The following is a 21,895-nucleotide window of genomic DNA, read 5'->3' on the forward strand; positions in this document are numbered from 1 at the left end:
GCTAATAAAATGGCCAGGAATTGATATAAAATAGGCATCAAAGTGGATAAAATTATTGATCTGCAAACTGCATTCCAAGTTTTCCATCAAATTTCACATTTTTTTGTGTCATTACACTAAAAAAAAAAAAAGATTCTCTACCATTTAACAATTTTTTTTTCAATTGTGACATTGCCATCACTTTTAATTTTGAGGGTTGTGACAGTGTAAAGTGTTAATGAAGAGTCAATTTCACTAAATACTTTTAACTTTGATTAATTACAATACTCTCCCAGTCTTTCCAGGTAAATGCCTCTCGACCCCATGCAAGAGAGAGAAATGGGGTACTGTAATGATGACAATTTCTTGGTCTAAATAATAAAAAAAGACTAATACGATAACCTTTTCATCCTCAATACTTGCAGTAAAGTTCCTATGAATTAATATGATCAACAATAATGCTGAAATGACATTTTCTAATTCTATGGCAAATATGATAATTGTGTAATGTACTACAACAAAATGATGATAATTCGAGAAAAGAATTCAGTAATTATTTACCTGGTCAAGCAGAGGCTATGCAGAATAAGATCAAGAAAAATAAATTAAGAATTATGAATAAAACATGGAAAAATAACAATTTAAAATTTATCAATATAAAAAAAAAAAAGATACTAGTGAAATTATTATTGAAAAAATATTAAGGAATAAAAGCTGCAAGTCAAGAATGTGATACCCAGTAAACATCTCAGTGTGACACTACTTAAAGTTGAAACCTTATGTGGCTTTTCAAAAATATTTCAATTCAATTATTATACGGTGCTACAAAATAAAATTTCCCATAACAGCATTAGACTCTATTATGAAAATATGTACAATTGATAAAGTGGAAAAAGCAATAATGATTTTGCATTTTTTAACTGCTTAACTGTGGCATACCTGGAAATTTAATTTCCTGTGTAATGGAGAGATTTTGGAATTTTTTCTTAAAGACGAAAGAGTGCATTTTTAAGAATCAAATAAGACTACAATTAAAGTAATCTAATAAAAACAAATTTGGGTGTGTTGAAGTTGTCAAAATTGATCACTTGTTGGCACCAGCGGCATAAATGCACCAGTGATATTTACATTTTGCAATTTATTGATGCCAAATTATGATTATTTTTAAGTTTTATTTTGTTTTTAGTGTTTAACACAATGTACAGGAGGGCCCTGTTTTTTTGACAGTTAGGTTCCTGACCCAGTCGATAAATGAAAATCACAGGTGAGTGGAACACAGCAATTTTTTCATTACCAAATGAAACACCTGATAACAAGTTTACACTATCATGTATTAAGTGCACAATACAGCTAGACCTAAAAAAAAGATAGGAAAAGTAAAATGAGTATATAGTACATGCAATACTTACCTTAAAATATGGTAACAGATGCACTTCCCTGATGCAGCTGTTGTGCGAAAAGTGGAAAACCCACCGGACAAAATAAACAATAGCTCACTTGAAAACTGCCGAAATAGTGAGACACCGAAAAAAGAGATGCCAAAACACGAGGCCTTCCTGTGCACTAGTTTCTTGATGCCTTGCCAAAGCCCATTGCCCAGCACAAAAGGAACTTTAACTACAGTAAACAAACCACAGTATAGGTGGGGATTGAATTCATGGCAAGTGAGTCGTAAAACTCCAGGCCAGCATGTAAACCATGGGTATGTGGCTTAGGCGCTGGCCTGGAACTTTACGATTCACTTGCTGCGAGTTCAATCCCCACCTGTATCATGATTTATTTGCAATCGTGTCATTATGATTTCATGAATCTTAGCTACAGTACACACCAGCCCTTATGGCAGCTAAAAGCATTCAAGGAGAATCACCATGCAACTAAGGAAAATAGTTTAAATTAAATACAATGCTGAACTAACACTGTTCTCCTCAGTGAAATATGGACCTGGTACCAGTAAATTTCCAGCCAAGCATAGCAACAACAATAGCAACTACCAGATGTAGTCTCAAACACAAATCTTTGAAGGCTTTCATGATGAATTAGGCATGGAAAAAAATACTGTACCAGGAACAAAACAAATGGAGAATTATACTACTTACCAGGTCAATCAATTTAGCCATAGAGACTTCCTTGAAAGGCTTATTCATGTGAACAAGAGCATTTATGGAAGATCCAAAACAACTTCTCTCATAGTCACCTGAGAAGAAAAGTAAATGTAAGGACTAATAATGACTTGAAAAAACCTTTAGAAAAATACAATTACTACTAATAACCTAAATTACAGCTATTGGAGGATAGATGGGCTAATGAGAGCATAGGCAATGGGGTCGAAGAGGTATGGGGTAGGTTTAAAAATGTAGTGTTAGAGTGTTCAGCAGAAGTTTGTGGTTACAGGAAAGTGGGTGCAGGAGGGAAGAGGAGCGATTGGTGGAATAATGGTGTAAAGAGAGTAGTAAGGGAGAAAAAGTTAGCATATGAGAAGTTTTTACAAAGTAGAAGTGATGCAAGGAGGGAAGAGTATATGGAGAAAAAGAGAGAGGTTAAGAGAGTGGTGAAGCAATGTAAAAAGAGAGCAAATGAGAGAGTGGGTGAGATGTTATCAACAAATTTTGTTGAAAATAAGAAAAAGTTTTGGAGTGAGATTAACAAGTTAAGAAAGCCTAGAGAACAAATGGATTTGTCAGTTAAAAATAGGAGAGGAGAGTTATTAAATGGAGAGTTAGAGGTATTGGGAAGATGGAGGGAATATTTTGAGGAATTGTTAAATGTTGATGAAGATAGGGAAGCTGTGATTTCGTGTATAGGGCAAGGAGGAATAACATCTTGTAGGAGTGAGGAAGAGCCAGTTGTGAGTGTGGGGGAAGTTCGTGAGGCAGTAGGTAAAATGAAAGGGGGTAAGGCAGCTGGGATTGATGGGATAAAGATAGAAATGTTAAAAGCAGGTGGGGATATAGTTTTGGAGTGGTTGGTGCAATTATTTAATAAATGTATGGAAGAGGGTAAGGTACCTAAGGATTGGCAGAGAGCATGCATAGTTCCTTTGTATAAAGGCAAAGGGGATAAAAGAGAGTGCAAAAATTATAGGGGGATAAGTCTCTTGAGTATACCTGGTAAAGTGTATGGTAGAGTTATAATTGAAAGAATTAAGAGTAAGACGGAAAATAGGATAGCAGATGAACAAGGAGGCTTTAGGAAAGGTAGGGGGTGTGTGGACCAGGTGTTTACAGTGAAACATATAAGTGAACAGTATTTAGATAAGTCTAAAGAGGTCTTTGTGGCATTTATGGATTTGGAAAAGGCATATGACAGGGTGGATAGGGGGGCAATGTGGCAGATGTTGCAAGTGTATGGTGTAGGAGGTAGGTTACTGAAAGCAGTGAAGAGTTTTTACGAGGATAGTGAGGCTCAAGTTAGAGTATGTAGGAAAGAGGGAAATTTTTTCCCAGTAAAAGTAGGCCTTAGACAAGGATGTGTGATGTCACCGTGGTTGTTTAATATATTTATAGATGGGGTTGTAAGAGAAGTAAATGCGAGGGTCTTGGAAAGAGGCGTGGAGTTAAAAGATAAAGAATCACACACAAAGTGGGAGTTGTCACAGCTGCTCTTTGCTGATGACACTGTGCTCTTGGGAGATTCTGAAGAGAAGTTGCAGAGATTGGTGGATGAATTTGGTAGGGTGTGCAAAAGAAGAAAATTAAAGGTGAATACAGGAAAGAGTAAGGTTATGAGGATAACAAAAAGATTAGGTGATGAAAGATTGAATATCAGATTGGAGGGAGAGAGTATGGAGGAGGTGAACGTATTCAGATATTTGGGAGTGGACGTGTCAGCGGATGGGTCTATGAAAGATGAGGGAAAAAGAGTGAGTGGTGCACTTAGGAGTCTGTGGAGACAAAGAACTTTGTCCTTGGAGGCAAAGAGGGGAATGTATGAGAGTATAGTTTTACCAACGCTCTTATATGGGTGTGAAGCATGGGTGATGAATGTTGCAGCGAGGAGAAGGCTGGAGGCAGTGGAGATGTCATGTCTGAGGGCAATGTGTGGTGTGAATATAATGCAGAGAATTCGTAGTTTGGAAGTTAGGAGGAGGTGCGGGATTACCAAAACTGTTGTCCACAGGGCTGAGGAAGGGTTGTTGAGGTGGTTCGGACATGTAGAGAGAATGGAGCGAAACAGAATGACTTCAAGAGTGTATCAGTCTGTAGTGGAAGGAAGGCGGGGTAGGGGTCGGCCTAGGAAAGGTTGGAGGGAGGGGGTAAAGGAGGTTTTGTGTGCGAGGGGCTTGGACTTCCAGCAGGCATGCGTGAGCGTGTTTGATAGGAGTGAATGGAGACAAATGGTTTTTAATACTTGACGTACTGTTGGAGTGTGAGCAAAGTAACATTTATGAAGGGATTCAGGGAAACCGGCAGGCCGGACTTGAGTCCTGGAGATGGGAAGTACAGTGCCTGCACTCTAAAGGAGGGGTGTTAATGTTGCAGTTTAAAAACTGTAGTGTAAAGCACCCTTCTGGCAAGACAGTGATGGAGTGAATGATGGTGAAAGTTTTTCTTTTTCGGGCCACCCTGCCTTGGTGGGAATCAGCCAGTGTGATAATAAAAAAAAAAAAAAAAAAAAAAAAACTAAATTACCTGTGAATGTAAAGGTTTGACTGAATAAGTCCACAAATATACAAATTAATAAGAGTATTTTGTGAGGGTTGTCAGAAAGGCACTGTGTCATGATGCAACAAAATTTGGGGCAGTAAAAGAAGAAAAAGACTATTCAGATTATTAACTCCAAAGGTTTAGTAACAAGGATAACTGAAAAAAATGGAATCAGTGTGACTTATTATCACTGGGAACCTTTTAAAGTCCTTCCCCAGGATGCAACCCACAGTAGTTGCCTAATTCCCAGGTATCTATTACTGATTAAAAAATAACCTAACACATTTTACAGGTATAGATATACAAGAATACTGAATCTGGGAGAGTGCTTTTGAATGCATCTCCAATTACAATATAAACATATATTTGCTCTGAGCGACCTCAAGAAGCACCTTTTGAAAAGGCTAGGAAGTTTGCTATATTAGGAGGAAAATACTGAAGAATGAATGTGTGTGCCATCAAGAAGGTTGTAAAAAAAAAGTGTAGATGTATCCAAAACCTAAATAAAAACTTATAATATTCTTTGTCTTCACAGATACCTCAATGCACCACCCATTTTTTCCCCCTAATATATTCTGTGGTTCACATCGTTTTCCACAGACCCATCCTCCGGCAAGTCCACTCCCAAATATCTGCACACATTCACTTCCTCCATACTCCTTCCTTCCCATCTGATATCCAGTCCTCCATTTCCTAAATCTTTTGTTACCCCTCTCACCTTGCTCTTTTATAAATTCACGTTTAATTTCCTTCTTCTACATACCCTCTCAAATACATCCACCAACCTTTGCAACTTCTCTTCTGAATTTCCCAAAAGAACAGTGTAATCAGCAAAAAGCAACTGTGACAGTTCTCACTTTGTACTAGATTCTGCATATTTTAATCCCACACCTCTCCTTGTTAAACAACCATACAACACACATAAACCATACCACGGGCGGGATTTGAACCCGCGGTCAGAGAGTCTCAAATCCCGCCCGTAGTATGGTTTGTTTGCAATCGTGTCATTACGATTTCATGAGTCAGATACATCACACATGCCTGTCTAGGCAGAATCTAATCATGAAACCATGAGCTTTTACATATAGTACAGTACTAAAGAATTCTCATGCTGCTATACCACATGTTATACCACATTGCATGTTGGATTACTTCAGTGCATAAACACATACCAGTGATAGTAATAAAGAGATCTTTGCCACCTTCCAAGTGCAGCACAAGAATATCATAGAGTTTGTCTGTTCCTGAGTTGAGCTGTGCTGCTGTACGCTTGTCCACCAGTACCTCAAGTGCAACATCACATTTATCACCTGTAAAATAACTTCAAAACAATCAATGCTGAAAAAAGGCAGATTATCTGGCAACTATATTAATTATTAACAACATCCCCTTCTCCTATATAAATTATTATATATAAATTATTATTATTATGGGGAATCAAATTCAAAATGGGAATTGACACAGTTACTTTTTGCTGATGATACTGTGCTTATGGGAGATTCTAAAGAAAAATTGCAAAGGTTAGTGGATGAGTTTGGGAATGTGTGTAAAGGTAGAAAGTTGAAAGTGAACATAGAAAAGAGTAAGGTGATGAGGGTGTCAAATGATTTAGATAAAGAAAAACTGGATATCAAATTGGGGAGGAGGAGTATGGAAGAAGTGAATGTTTTCAGATACTTGGGAGTTGACGTGTCGGCGGATGGATTTATGAAGGATGAGGTTAATCATAGAATTGATGAGGGAAAAAAGGTGAGTGGTGCGTTGAGGTATATGTGGAGTCAAAAAACGTTATCTATGGAGGCAAAGAAGGGAATGTATGAAAGTATAGTAGTACCAACACTCTTATATGGGTGTGAAGCTTGGGTGGTAAATGCAGCAGCGAGGAGACGGTTGGAGGCAGTGGAGATGTCCTGTTTAAGGGCAATGTGTGGTGTAAATATTATGCAGAAAATTCGGAGTGTGGAAATTAGGAGAAGGTGTGGAGTTAATAAAAGTATTAGTCAGAGGGCAGAAGAGGGGTTGTTGAGGTGGTTTGGTCATTTAGAGAGAATGGATCAAAGTAGAATGACATGGAAAGCATATAAATCTATAGGGGAAGGAAGGCGGGGTAGGGGTCGTCCTCGAAAGGGTTGGAGAGAGGGGGTAAAGGAGGTTTTGTGGGTAAGGGGCTTGGACTTCCAGCAAGCGTGCGTGAGCGTGTTAGATAGGAGTGAATGGAGACGAATGGTACTTGGGACCTGACGATCTGTTGGAGTGTGAGCAGGGTAATATTTAGTGAAGGGATTCAGGGAAACCGGTTATTTTCATATAGTCGGACTTGAGTCCTGGAAATGGGAAGTACAATGCCTGCACTTTAAAGGAGGGGTTTGGGATATTGGCAGTTTGGAGGGATATGTTGTGTATCTTTATATGTGTATGCTTCTAGACTGTTGTATTCTGAGCACTTCTGCAAAAACAGTGATAATGTGCGTGTGGTGAAAGTGTTGAATGATGATGAAAGTATTTTCTTTTTGGGGATTTTCTTTCTTTTTTGGGTCACCCTGCCTCGGTGGGAGACGGCCGACTTGTTGAAAAAAAAAAAAAAAAAAAAAAAAAAAAAAAAAAAAAAAACTTTCATTTTTCTTTTTAGCACAGCCTGCCTCAGTGGGAGATGGCTGGTACATTAAAAAATACATAAAATATATAAATAAATAAGGAAACATTTATGTAAACTCAATGACAAATCAATTAACAAAAGAGACCAATTATATTATCAATATAGTGCATTATTGAAAACATATGGAGCATTTATCAAAATCCAATGACAAATCTATTAAATAAATAAACACATGATCTGTATATGGCTTAAGCCCAGTGTATTAAAAACAAAAGATACCAAGCAATTTTGAAACAAGCAAAAATCAACTGCATTACTGTGTTTATAGTACTAATGTTTACTGTTCCTCTCAGACGACAATAAACCAGAAACTAGAGGTAAGAAAAGTTTCAGGACAACTCAACTGAGACCCTAGATTTAGAAGCACAAACTTTATTCCAATTATATTATAATCATGGGGGAGCGCTAAACCTGTAGGATTATACAGCACATGTACGGGGGGGGGGGGGGGTGGAAGGTATTCAGGCTCAATTCATGGAACTGGAGCACAGATCCAATTCCCTAGATCAAGAGCCCTTCACCAGCATCAAAGAACCTCCCTTGAGGGGAACTTTATTCCAAGGTTTGTGCTCCTTCATTAAAAAGTTTGTGCTAAAGTCATTCTTCTCATCCTCTTCCTTGCAGGAAAAGACTACCTCAATTATTAAACTAAATTCTTGAATCTCCCCTGCAGTCTTCCCACCTTCATTTGCTTACTCAGTGAAGATGAGCACAAAAACAGTATAAAACATTCTCTAATACTATTGAAAAGATTTTCACAGATGCTTTTTGAAGAACTGGAGATGTAAGCGAACTCAACCCTTAACTTAACATTTTTATTGGACTTTGGAAACAACAAAATTTGCCATGAAAACTTATTCAGAAACAATGGATAGAGAAAGATTGAAAATCAAGGAGAAAATTTTTAATAGCTTTCACAGCAGCTGGAAAAAGGGTGTAAGGGAGATTAAGGAGAAAACAAGTCTGTGGAGAACTGATGGAAAAGGAGCATAAGGGAGGTAGGGAAAGGGACAGAGTTTGTGGAAGAGATAAAAAAAATATACAGAATTAGGGAGAGAAAAGTGTTGTGCGGTGGAGAATGGAGAAAGATAAATTCTTTCTTAATACACTCTAATAATTTCCAACAACTCAAATTTTTCATAAAGTACTGTACTGTAATCTTTATACTAAGTTTGAAAAATTTTGCAGATTGAGTTCGGTTCACATATGTGGATTGTGATTCTATTTGTTGTTACAGTTAAAAAGACAACTGCTATTTGTTATAAAAATATTTACTATATTCTCTATGACTTACCTGGCATAATAAAGTTAACATATGGTCTAATAGAAAGCCATGGCTTGCAGAAACTAGTATCATTTAACTTTTTAATAAATTCAAACTGCACAGGTACCTGTAAATATAAAAAATGAAGAAATTTGTAAAAATACTTACACAAAAGTACACTATGTGACACAAAGAAATTACAGTTTACAACACAAAATTAATAAAAAGGTATACTACTGTAAAAGGATTAGTATAGTAATACCTTCTTTATTAAACATCTTCAGGTCATCACTCACACTGGCATACTCCCTCACCACCAATTCACTATCGCTTCAATTAAATTTTCTTGTTCTCTCTTCCACAATAAACTTTTGTTAATTGTTATTTTGTTATTTGTTTTCTAATTGCTAACCTCTCACCAAAATTATAAATTTTAATTATTTTGTCTTAGTTACAATACTGGTAAGTAATCACTGAAATATAAAATAAAGCAGCTTTTTCTTTCACTAACACAGTGACTATTTCACCAAGGTAGTGTGTTACAAAGAAGAAATGGCATTTGCCATAATCTGCTCTCTAGCTTCCACTCAAACAGATCTAACACAATCAATTTGTTTGCTGGATAATCAAGCCACTAACTTTTAAATCCTCTCTCTCTCGCACCTTCCAGCACCTCCTCAGATATTTATTATACATACATTCTTCCATCCACTCCTGTCTTAAACATCCTTTTTTATTTGTCAATCTATTTTGATTCATTCTTTCTATACTGCCAAAGCAACTTAATAACCCCTCTTTCACTCTCCTTATTATCTTTTCCTATTACTGCACAGTCTTCTAATCTCCTTATTCCTTATTCTCTGCATAAAAATTACACAGTACATTGATCACAAACAAGATATTTATGCTAACTAATCTCCTCCCAATAATCTCCTCCTCCAACACTTCATAACTATGCTTAAAAGGCATACAAAACCAGTATCACCTCACTCTTTCAACATGTCCATAGTTTCATCCATTATCAAACTTCTTTCTTTCCACTGACTTCAACAATTCAGAACCTTTTTTTTCTTCATTCATTCAGTGATTTCTTCATTCTCCATAGACCCTGTCTCCTTATATTTCCACTCTTTCTGCACTCCTACCTTCCATTCCCACCTCCTAATCCTTCCTTCTGTATTTAACTTAATATTCATCATTTACAGTAATACAACTATTATACAGAATTTGTAAAAAAGTGCTAAATCTGTGTATCATTTAATGCTAATTCTCAATTCCAGATTACCATTTATTGCATACAACTTTCCAAACTTATCCAACTGACCTCTACAACTTTTCTTGCAAATCACCCAACAGAAATGTTATTTATCAGCAACCTCCTATGACATGTTATTTTTCATGATCATACTTCTTCCAAAGACATTAATACAGTGGACCCCCGCATAACGATTACCTCCGAATGCGACCAATTATGTAAGTGTATTTATGTAAGTGCGTTTGTACGTGTATGTTTGGGGGTCTGAAATGGACTAATCTACTTCACAATATTTCTTATGGGAACAAATTCGGTCAGTACTGGCACCTGAACATACTTCTGGAGTGAAAAAATATCATTAACCGGGGGTCCACTGTATTCATCTTCTAGCATGCTCATCCACAAACACATTACATAATCATAGTAACATCACATATCCTTGTCTATGTCTCAATTTCACAGGAAACCATTCCCTTTTATAAATATGTAATTAGGTATAATGAATAGGTAGAGAATTTCAATATGTGTAAAGAAATACATGTAGCTACTACATTATTATCTTTGGAAATAAATATTTTTTACTGAAACTGATCATGAACATTTTAAGGCCACAGTGGCATATCTGAGGTATGACACAAAGGCTTCTATGTATTTTACAGTAAACAAAATAACATTAAAATATCTCAGGAAAAACTACATATTCTTTACATACCTGCCCAGTATTTGCAATTGTGAGGTATTTAGTTTGTGGCTGAAGAAATTTCACTGGTTCTAAAATAATCTCTGTGGTATCAATGGTTACCTGAGGTAAAAATTCATTTTCAAGCTTATCAAGCTTCTTCATCACTTCCTCGTAAATACGTCGATACCGGCGTGTGTCAATCACCTTTATCTAGTATTTGAATAGCAGAAAATATTATTTTCAGATATAACCTTCATTAATTAAATACTTCTTTTATATTCCTATGATTATCTCATTAACTCTTAATATTCTATGAACTTTATTTCTACCTTTCAGGAAATTAACCTCAACTTCATCTTATGTAATGGCACATACAAAATGTGACTGTTATGATTTCTTCTGACAAATTGAGATCACTTGTCTCAAATTCAATTTTTCTACTGATGATATCTCTGTACAGTCATTTGTTTTTTAATTATCAAAAATTATAGTTATCAGAAATCATATCTCAGGTTTTGCATAATATGCTTTAGTGTAAGCAATGACTATTTCCTCCATTAGTATCTAAGATGTGTATCTCACCCATTTTTCAGGATTAGCTCCCTTGTTTTTTTAACAGTAACACATTCTGGAACATGTAGTTAAAATTTAATTTTCAATATTCTTTTAAATTTTCTCACAACTTATTAAAATATTTATATTATCCTTGCTATTTAACCCTTAAACTGTCCAAACGTAGATCTACGTTTTTTTCAACATTTGAAAGTATGTAAAAAAAAGTAGATCTTTTTTTTTTTTTTTTACATTTGAAAACATGTGTATTTACGTAAGTGCGTTTGTACGTGTATGTTTGGGGGTTTGAAATGAACTAATCTAATTCCTTATGGGAACAAATTTGTTCAGTACTGGCACCTGAACATATTTCTGGAATGAAATAATATCGTAAACCGGGGGTCCACTGTATTTGAAAATATGTAAAAAAAAACATAGATCTACTTTTGGAGCACTACGCATATGAACGTACATCTGCTTGGACTGTTTAAGGGTTAACTGTCTCATGTTCTCTCTCTCTCTCTCTCTCTCTCTCTCTCTTCACCCAAAACTGAATTATTTCACCAAAACTTAATTCTACAGAAATAGAAATATTTTCATAGTAACAGAGTGCAAAACAGGTAGCAGCACCTAAGTGTGTGTGTGGTGTAGTAACTGAGGGAGAAATGGGTCAAGGCACATAAGCAGTACAGTGGTTATAATGTGTCCCAAAGCAAGAGGTGTGACTAGCATACTTAATTGTGCACTCCAATTAACACTATATTACTGCCCTCTTATGTGAAACTAAACAGAATATCTTACAGAATGATTTTACTGGCAAATGATCATGAAAAGTATCACAAAGAAAAATGTTAGTAAGGCAAGTCTATATCCCATGACCCTCACCTCCATTCTTGTACCCTTACCTCCCCATATATATACCAACAAACATTCAGTGTCATTACGATTTCATGATTCAGTGACTAGTTTATTAGATACATCCGTCTAATACTAGGTAGGGTCCCCATCCCTTTGCCTCTATAACAGCCTGAATTCTTCATGGCATGGACTCAGCAAGGTGCTAGAAACATTCCTTAGATATTCTGGTCCAAATTCACATGATAGCATCACACAGTTGCTCTAGATTTGTCAGCTCAACATTCATGCTGAAAATCTCCTGTTCCACCACATTCCAGTTATGATCCTACCATGTGTATGTCACAGAAGAAATTGCAACTTATCAGACCAGGTAACATTTCTACAATCTTCAACTGTCCAGTTTTGGTGAGCCTGTGCTCACTGTTGCATCAATTTAATGTTCTTAGCTGAAATGAGTGGAACCCAGTGTGGTCTTCTGCTGCTGTAGCTGATTCATTTCATGGTTCAATGTGTTGTGTATTCAGAGATGCTCTTCTGCATACCACTGTTGCAATGCATGATTATTTAAGCTACTGTCACCTTCTTGTCATCCTGAACCAGTCTGGCCATTCTCCTCTACACATTCTCATTAACAAGGCATTTTTGTCCATAGAACTGTTGCTCACTGGATGTTTTGTGTTTTCACATCATTCTCTGTAAACTCTAGACACTATTTTGCATGAAAATATCAGAAGATCAGCAGTTTCTGAGATACTCAATCTACCCTGTTTGGCACCAAGAGTCATTCCATGGTCAAAGTCTCTTAGCTCATTTTTTTTCCCAATCTAATGTTTGATCTGAATAACAAATGAACCTCTTGACAATGCATGCTTTTAAGCATTGAGGTGCTGCTAGGTGATTGCCTGATTAGGTTAACAAGCAGGGATCTGAGTGTATATTGTATCCTCTGGTATGAGTTGATAAAGCTCAACACCAAGTGAAACTCTGTCTAAATATACACTTGCTCTGCAAATTCACTCTCTTTACAAGAATGTCTAAGAGGAGAGAGAGAAAAGGAACAGCAAAATAAAACAAAGAGGTTGTTACTGGTAGAAGAAAAAAAAAGTGATTTACATTAAAAATATATCAGGACTTACCCCAGCCTGGAAGAGAGCGCTCACAGGCTTATGGTCACTAATCTTCAGGGCTGGATGTGAGCGATACACAACTTGAGCGATTCCTTCTCCATGCCACAGAATTCGGTCGCACCAAGCAGGTAATCTTGCCTTCTCACTATTAAAAAAGTGTACAACTCAGTCGTGTTGTATTTCACTGATGAACAATGATAAATTCAAGCAAATGAATCATCCTGCATTTATAAACATATTATTGTAAATTAGAATGCATTATATATATAAAACAATTTTGAAAAAACTCAGTGCATGAGTTACCTGAAAACTTGTCACTAAAAATAAGAGGTAATTACCGTATTTCGCGGCTTATTAGACGCATTTTTTTCCATAAAATGTCTCCAAAAACCACCTTGTGTCCTATAAACTGAAGGTCAGTGATGGGAGTGGGCTGTAGCTCTCCCAATTACATCCGATGCCGAGCCAGTGAAACTAAAACAAGTCTTATAAGCCGCGAAATATGGTATAAAGAGTTGGGATGTATAAATACAGCCTCTCCTCACTTAGCAACATACTCGTTTACCGACGACTCAGACTTACAAAGGGCTCTCTGACCAGTATGCATACCTACATAATGTATATTAGAGCTGATTTCCTCTATTCTGTTCATTACAATATATAGTACACTACTGTATAAACATTTAAAAATACACCAGAAATGTTATAAACGGTGCAAAGGTGACATTAAACAATATGAAAGATGGTTCACGCAAACCCACGACCATTATAATATGCTCCTCACTTAGTGATGAATTCATTTACTGACGTGGTCTTAGGAATGGAACTCTGTTGTTAAATGAGGAGAGGCTGTACTGTACTGGAGAGTTTATTTTAAGCTATTAGCAAAGGGCTAAAATGTTCAAGACTCAGGGTAAATTTTGTTGCAATAATAACGTCATCTCTGATTATAACTAACGAGACTGCACAAATAGCTCTCAGAACAGGCAGTATTCAAAGTTGCGGCAAGCCAGTCTATGGTACAGTAATTAGAACACTGGCCAGCAAGTTTTACAACTGTCTTGGTATGGGTTTGAATCCTAATTGTTCCATGAGTCACTTACACTGTGTCATAACTATTTCCTGAGTTTTCTTTCTTTCAACAAACCGGCCATATCCCACCGAAGCAAGGTGGCCCAAAAAGAAAATCAAAAGTTTCTCTTTTTAAATTTAGTTATTTATACAGGAGTTGGGGTTACTAGTCCCTTGCTCCCAGCATTCTAGTTGTCTGTTACGGCATATGTGGTTTCTGGAGGAAGAAATCCGTTCCACTTTCCCATGGAGATAAGAGGAAATAAAGAAGAACAAGAACTATTAAGAAAATAGAAGAAAACCCAGATGGGTATGTATATATATATGCATGTACATGCATGTTTAGTGTGACCTACGTGTAAGTAGAAGTAGTAAGATATACCTGTATCCCATATCTTTATGAGGCAGAAAAAGACACCAGCAATCATACCATCATGTAAAACAATTACAGTTTTTGTTTCTGTTTCACACTCACTTAGCTGGACGGTAGTATTTCCCTGGGTGGTTACTGTCTACCAGCCTACTACTTAGGAATTTGTCATATATACTCAGGGTGACCTAAAAAAAGAACTTTCATTCTTCTTTAGGTCACCCTGCCTCGGTGGGATACAACCGGCATGTTGATAAAAAATATATAAAAATTATAATGCCTCACATTTCTAACAATGTTATTTTATGCCTTCAAGCTTATTTTTTCCCATAAGTAATTCACGTTATCTATGGAGGCAAAGAAGGGAATGTATGAAAGTGTATAGTGGTACCAACACTCTTATATGGGTGAAGCTTGGGTTGTAAATGCTGCAGTGAGGAGGCGGCTGGAGGAAGTGGAGATGTCCTAAGGCCAATGTTTGGTGTAAATATTTTATTATTTTTTTTTTATTATTATCACACTGGCCGATTCCCACCAAGGCAGGGTGGCCCGAAAAAGAAAAACTTTCACCATCATTCACTCCATCACTGTCTTGCCAGAAGGGTGCTTTACACTACAGTTTTTAAACTGCAACATTAACACCCCTCCTTCAGAGTGCAGGCACTGTACTTCCCATCTCCAGGACTCAAGTCCGGCCTGCCGGTTTCCCTGAACCCCTTCATAAATGTTACTTTGCTCACACTCCAACAGCACGTCAAGTATTAAAAACCATTTGTCTCCATTCACTCCTATCAAACACGCTCACGCATGCCTGCTGGAAGTCCAAGCCCCTCGCACACAAAACCTCCTTTACCCCCTCCCTCCAACCCTTCCTAGGCCGACCCCTACCCCGCCTTCCTTCCACTACAGACTGATACACTCTTGAAGTTATTCTGTTTCGCTCCATTCTCTCTACATGTCCGAACCACCTCAACAACCCTTCCTCAGCCCTCTGGACAACAGTTTTGGTAATCCCGCACCTCCTCCTAACTTCCAAACTACGAATTCTCTGCATTATATTCACACCACACATTGCCCTCAGACATGACATCTCCACTGCCTCCAGCCTTCTCCTTGCTGCAACATTCATCACCCATGCTTCACACCCATATAAGAGCGTTGGTAAAACTATACTCTCATACATTCCCCTCTTTGCCTCCAAGGACAAAGTTCTCTGTCTCCACAGACTCCTAAGTGCACCACTCACTCTTTTTCCCTCATCAATTCTATGATTCACCTCATCTTTCATAGACCCATCCGCTGACACGTCCACTCCCAAATATCTGAATACGTTCACCTCCTCCATACTCTCTCCCTCCAATCTGATATTCAATCTTTCATCACCTAATCTTTTTGTTATCCTCATAACCTTACTCTTTCCTGTATTCACCTTTAATTTTCTTCTTTTGCACACCCTACCAAATTCATCCACCAATCTCTGCAGCTTCTCTTCAGAATCTCCCAAGAGCACAGTGTCATCAGCAAAGAGCAGCTGTGACAACTCCCACCCTGTGTGTGATTCTTTATCTTTTAACTCCACGCCTCTTGCCAAGACCCTCGCATTTACTTCTCTTACAACCCCATCTATAAATATATTAAACAACCACGGTGACATCACACATCCTTGTCTAAGGCCTACTTTTACTGGGAAAAAATTTCCCTCTTTTCTACATACTCTAACTTGAGCTTCACTATCCTCGTAAAACTCTTCACTGCTTTCAGTAACCTACCTCCTACACCATACACTTGCAACATCTGCCACATTGCCCCCCTATCCACCCTGTCATACGCCTTTTCCAAATCCATAACCTACCACAATTACTCTCTCACTTGGTTCAAAGGCTCCTATACATTCACTTAACATCTCCCAAAATCTCTCTCTCTCCTCTGCATTCCTCTCTTCTCCAGGTGCATACACGCTTATTATGACCCACTTCTCGCATCCAACCTTTACTTTAATCCACATAATTCTCGAATTTACACATTCATATTCTCTTTTCTCCTTCCATAACTGATCATTTAACATTACTGCTACCCCTTCCTTTGCTCTAACTCTCTCAGATACTCCAGATTTAATCCCATTTATTTCCCCCCACTGAAACTCTCCTACCCCCTTCAGCTTTGTTTCGCTTAGAGCCAGGACATCCAACTTCTTTTCATTCATAACATCAGCAATCATCTGTTTCTTGTCATCCGCACTACATCCACGCACATTTAAACAACCCAGTTTTATAAAGTTTTTCTTCTTCTCTTTTTTAGTAAATGTATACAGGAGAAGGGGTTACTAGCCCATTGCTCCCGGCATTTTAGTCGCCTCATACGACACGCATGGCTTACGGAGGAAAGATTCTTTTCCACTTCCCCATGGACAATAGAAGAAATAAAAAAGAACAAGAGCTATTTAGAATAAGGAGAAAAACCTAGATGTATGTATATATATATATGCATGTGCGTGTCTGTGAAGTGTGACCAAAGTGTAAGTAGGAGTAGCAAGATATCCCTGTTATCTAGCGTGTTTATGAGACAGAAAAAGAAAACCAGCAATCCTACCATCATGCAAAACAGTTACAGGCGTGAAGTTACTAAAAGTATTAGTCAGAGGGCTGAAGAGGGGCTGTTGAGATGGGTTGATCATTTAGAGAGAATGGATCAAAGCAGAATGACTTGGAGAGCGTATAAATCTGTAGGGGAAGGAAGGGTAGGGGTCGTCCTCGAAAAGGTTGGAGGGAGGGGGTAAAGGAGGTTTCGTGAGTGAGGGGCTTGGACTTCCAGCAAGCATGTGTGAGCATATTAGATAGGAGTAAATGGAAATGAATGGTTTTTGGGACTTGACGAGCTGTGGGGTGTTATGCAGGTTTCTGCATTGCATTGTAATGTATATATAATGGAGAAGTGTGCCATAATTTTTAAGAACTATGACATAATTGTAAATCACAATGTATGAACTATGGATAAATGTCACTCATAATTTTAGAAGTGATTTAGATAAAGAAAAATTGGATATCAAATTGGAGAGGAGGAGTATGGAAGAAGTGAATGTTTTCAGATATTTGGGAGTTGACGTGTCAGTGGATGGATGTATGAAGGATGAGGGTTAATCATAGAATTGATGAAGGAAAAAAGGTGAGTGGTGCATTGAGGTATATGTGAAGACAAAAAACATTATCTATGGAGGCAAAGAAGGGAATGTATGAAAGTATAGTGGTACCAACACTCTTATATGGGTGTGAAGCTTGGGTTGTAAATGCTGCAGCGAGGAGGCGGTTGGAGGCAGTGGAGATGTCCTGTCTAAGGGCAATGTGTGGTGTAAATGTGTTATTCAGAGAATTCGGAGTGTGGAAATTAGGAGAAGGTTAATAAAAGTATTAGTCAGAGGGCTGAACAGGGGTTGTTGAGGTGGTTTGGTCATTTAGAGAGAATGAATCAAAGTAGATCAAAGTAGAATGACATGGAGAGTGTATAAATCTGTAGGGGAAGGAAGGCAGGGTAGGGCTCGTCCTCAAAAAGGTTGGAGAGAGGGGGTAAAGGAGGTTTTGTGGGCAAGGGGCTTGGACTTCCAGCAAGCTTGCGTGAGTGTGTTAGATAGAAGTGAATGGAGACGAATAGAATTTTTGACCTGATAAGCTGTTGGAGTGTGAGCAGGGTAATATTTAATGAAGGGATTCAGGGAAACCAGTTATTTTTATATAGCTGGACTTGAGTATGTACTGGAAATGGGAAGTACAATGTCTGCACTTTAAAGGAGGGGTTTGGGATATTGGCAGTTTGGAGGGATATGTTGTGTATCTTTATATGTATATGCTTCTAAACTGTTGTGTTCTGGGCACCTCTGCAAAAACAGTGATTATTTATGAGTGAGGTAAAAGTGTTGAATGATGAAAGCATTTTCTTTTTGGGGATTTTCTTTCTTTTTGGGTCACCCTGCCTCAGCGGGAGATGGCCAACTTGTTAAAAAAAAAAAATCAACTTATACAAACCTTGAGTCCCATTCATCGCTGTCAACGTCATACTTGAATGTCGGTCTGAAGGTAATGTTCCCTTCCTTGAATTTGTGAAATATTCGTTTTAAATTTCGCTGCTGTGTAAGTTGGTCATTTTCCAGGAGAATACTGAATTTATTACTGCTCGCAACCTCCCTGATGTTCACATCACAGGGATTTATCCGGTAGTTCATGTCCCCAATGAAGTATATATGCCTGAAATGTAGAAATACGAAAATAAAATTAATAACTTCCTATTTGGAAAGGCGCAGAATCTGAAATTTGAAAAACAACAGAGCATATGTAAAAACTCGTAAACCAAAGAGTCAAGCAACACTAGTGTACCTATATACATTTATGTATTATTATAGTTAATACAACACTACTTAATTATACTCACTCATGGTCTTTTATAGTTTTGGGTGGGCTGTTAATGTTTAAGTTGAAGCACGTTCGCTGAAATATACAGTCATGGTCTTCATTTCTGCGGTCCAACTCCTCTTGGTGTGCTGCCAAGTGTGCATTGACAAAACAAATAGATGTGCTGTGTAAATCTAGCCTCACAGACACAGCGCCTTTGTTTCCCTGTGGCAAATAAAAAAAAAATACAATAAAGTAGGTGTTCACAAAGAATACCTAAATAATTTAAGTTGATAAGACAACTTATCTACCCTGCAGTACTTAAATTTTTTTTCAACCCATCGGTCGTCTTCCACCGAGGCAGAGTGACCCAAAAAAGAAAAACTTTCACCATCATTCACACATAATCACTGTCTTTGCAGAGGAGCTCAGATACGACAGTTCAGATGTCACTCCAAACAGCCAATATCCCAAACCCCTCCTTTCAAGTGCAGGCATTGTACTTCCCACCTCCAGGACTCTACATCCAGCTAATTGGTTTCCCTGAATCTCTTCACAAAATATTACCCTGATCACACTCCAACAGTCTGTCAAGTCCCAAAAACTATTCGTCTCCATGTAATGAATAAATTTACAATAAATGGGACTGGAACATGAAAAATGTTCACTCACACTCTCTCACACTAATGATTATCTTTCTAGGCTTCATTAGAGTCTACTGTGTGCTTTTGCATTCTGCATATCAATACTCGTTTTGGCCAAAGTCTTCTAGTGACCTCCCTCCCATGACAGTTCTTGGATTATCCATTGGCAATTAGCACAGAAGCACTGTAAAAGCTGGCAGTTTCTGTGGGCCACCAGGGCCCTAAGCATGAACTTTTTTTTTTTTTTTTTTAACAAACTAGCCATCTTCTACGGAGACAGGTTCACCCTGTAAAAGAAAAGTACGCTTTCAAGCCAGCCATCTCCCACAGTGATATGGTTACCTCGTAAAAGAAAAAAAAAACACTTTTAAGCAATATATCCCATTAAGACAGGGCCACTCTGTAAAACATAAAACACTATCTGTCTTATCAGAAGCATGCTGATATCACAACTCAGATGACCTCTAAGCTGCAACATCCCCACCCATCCTTCAGAGTGAGGGCACACAAAACCATTTATTCTATGAAAAGACCCTGGAAGGCCACCAACACCAGACCGAGGAGTGACTTGAGCCAGTCACTTTACCAGGGACACACACACACAAGGCTTCTACTATGGTACAACCTTGCCCTTCATCCTCATTTGCTCTGACATCATAATAGGCATTCTCACAACAGCAACTTCTATCCCAGATGACTGTTAAATGTTCTACAACATAAGTTCATGAATGGAAATGTATGTACTGTGCAACCACCCAGGGAGGTACTACCGTGAGTGTAAAACAAAAGCCTGTAATTGTTTTAGATGATGGTATGATTGCTGGTGTCTTCTGTCTGTCTCATAAATATGCAAGATTACAGGTATGTCTTACTACTTCTACTTACACTTAGGTCACACTACACATACATGTACACATTTATTTATACAAACTCATCTGATACTCTTATATAGGTGTGAAGCTTGGGTTGTAAATGCTGCAGCGAGGAGGCGGTTGGAGGCAGTGGAGATGTCCTGTCTAAGGGCAATGTGTGGTGTAAATATTATGCAGAAAATTCGGAGTGAGGAAATTAGGAAAAGGTGTGGAGTTAATAAAAGTATTAGTCAGAGGGCTGAAGAGGGGTTATTGAGGTGGTTTGGTCATTTAGAGAGAATGGATCAAAGTAGAATGACATGGAGAGCGTATAAATCTGTAGGGGAAGGAAGGCAGGGTAGGGGTCGTCTTCGAAAAGGTTGGAGGAAGGGGGTAAAGGAGGTTTCATGGGCGAGGGGCTTGGACTTCCAGCAAGCGTGCGTGAGCGTGTTAGATAGAAGTGAATGGAAACGAATGGTATTTGGGACCTGATGAGCTGTTGGAGTGTGAGCAGGGTAATATTTAGTGAAGGGATTCAGGGAAACAGGTTATTTTTATATAGCCGGACATGAGTCCTGGAAATGGGAAATACAATGCCTGCACTTTAAAGGAGGGGTTTGGGATATTGGCAGTTTGGAGGGATATGTTGTGTATCTTTATATGTATATGCTTCTGAGCACCTCTGCAAAAACAGTGATTATGTGTGAGTGGGGTGAAAATGATGAATGATGATGAAAGTATTTTCTTTTTGGGGATTTTCTTTCTTTTTGGGTCACCCTGCTTCAGTAGATGGCCGACTTGTTAAAAAAAAAAAAGCAGAAAGTACACTTTCTTAATCGGATTTTTTAAATACAGTGGACCCTTGGCTAACGAAAGCATCGTCTAACGTTAAATGCTCCTAACAAAGCGTTAGAGAGTAAAAATTTTGGCCTGGCCAATGATGAAAAACTCGCCCAACATGGTTTGTCTGGTACACGTCCACATGTGGCCTGAGCTCGGCTCAGCTGCCCCGTGTGTGGAAGTGTTTACAAGCCAGCCAGTGCAGTCGCATCCACACATACATTCAGAACATTTTATACTATCCCAGTGTTTTTAATGCTTGTAACTGCAAAAGTAAAGCTTCTAGTGCTAACCCTGTGGTAAAAAGGGTGAGAATTAGTATGGAATTGAAAAAAGAGATAATCGCAAAGTACGAAAGTGTAGTGCACGTCTCGGAGCTTTCCAGGTTGTATACTAAACCCCAATCAACCATCGCTACTATCTTGGCCAACAGAAAGGCAATCAAGGAAGCTGCTCTTGCATAAGGTGCAAGAATGTTTTCGAAACAGAGATTGCAAGTACTCAAAAATGTTGAGAGACTGTTATTGGCGTGGATAAACAAAAAACGGATAGCAGGAGGCAGCATCTCTCAAGCGATCATATGTGAAAAGGCTAGGAAGTTGCATGAAGATTTAATTAAAAAAATGCCTGCAACTAGTGGTGATGTGAGTGAATTTAAGGCCAGCAAAGGTTGGTTTGAGAGATTTCAGAGTCGTGGTGGCATACAGAGTGTGATAAGGCTTGG

General features: G+C 38.1%; 1 protein-coding gene across 6 annotated transcripts in view; it reads right to left on the reverse strand.

Annotated features, from left to right (window-relative positions):
- Ocrl (Oculocerebrorenal syndrome of Lowe) overlaps window positions 1–21,895 on the reverse strand; it is a 134,996-nt gene that overhangs the window by 40,742 nt on the left and 72,359 nt on the right. For all 6 annotated transcript variants that reach the window (XM_070087054.1, XM_070087053.1, XM_053793459.2 and 3 more), the window contains 7 exons: window positions 18,877–19,061; window positions 18,474–18,692; window positions 13,026–13,161; window positions 10,510–10,689; window positions 8,573–8,669; window positions 5,795–5,932; window positions 2,076–2,173 (listed from right to left, as the gene is read on the reverse strand). In XM_070087054.1, the coding sequence (XP_069943155.1) occupies window positions 2,076–2,173; window positions 5,795–5,932; window positions 8,573–8,669; window positions 10,510–10,689; window positions 13,026–13,161; window positions 18,474–18,692; window positions 18,877–19,061 (1,053 nt within the window). The remainder of the gene's footprint in view (window positions 1–2,075; window positions 2,174–5,794; window positions 5,933–8,572; window positions 8,670–10,509; window positions 10,690–13,025; window positions 13,162–18,473; window positions 18,693–18,876; window positions 19,062–21,895) is intronic.

Source organism: Cherax quadricarinatus, chromosome 20, assembly GCF_038502225.1.
Source record: "Cherax quadricarinatus isolate ZL_2023a chromosome 20, ASM3850222v1, whole genome shotgun sequence".
Classification (NCBI taxonomy): Eukaryota; Metazoa; Arthropoda; class Malacostraca; order Decapoda; family Parastacidae; genus Cherax; species Cherax quadricarinatus.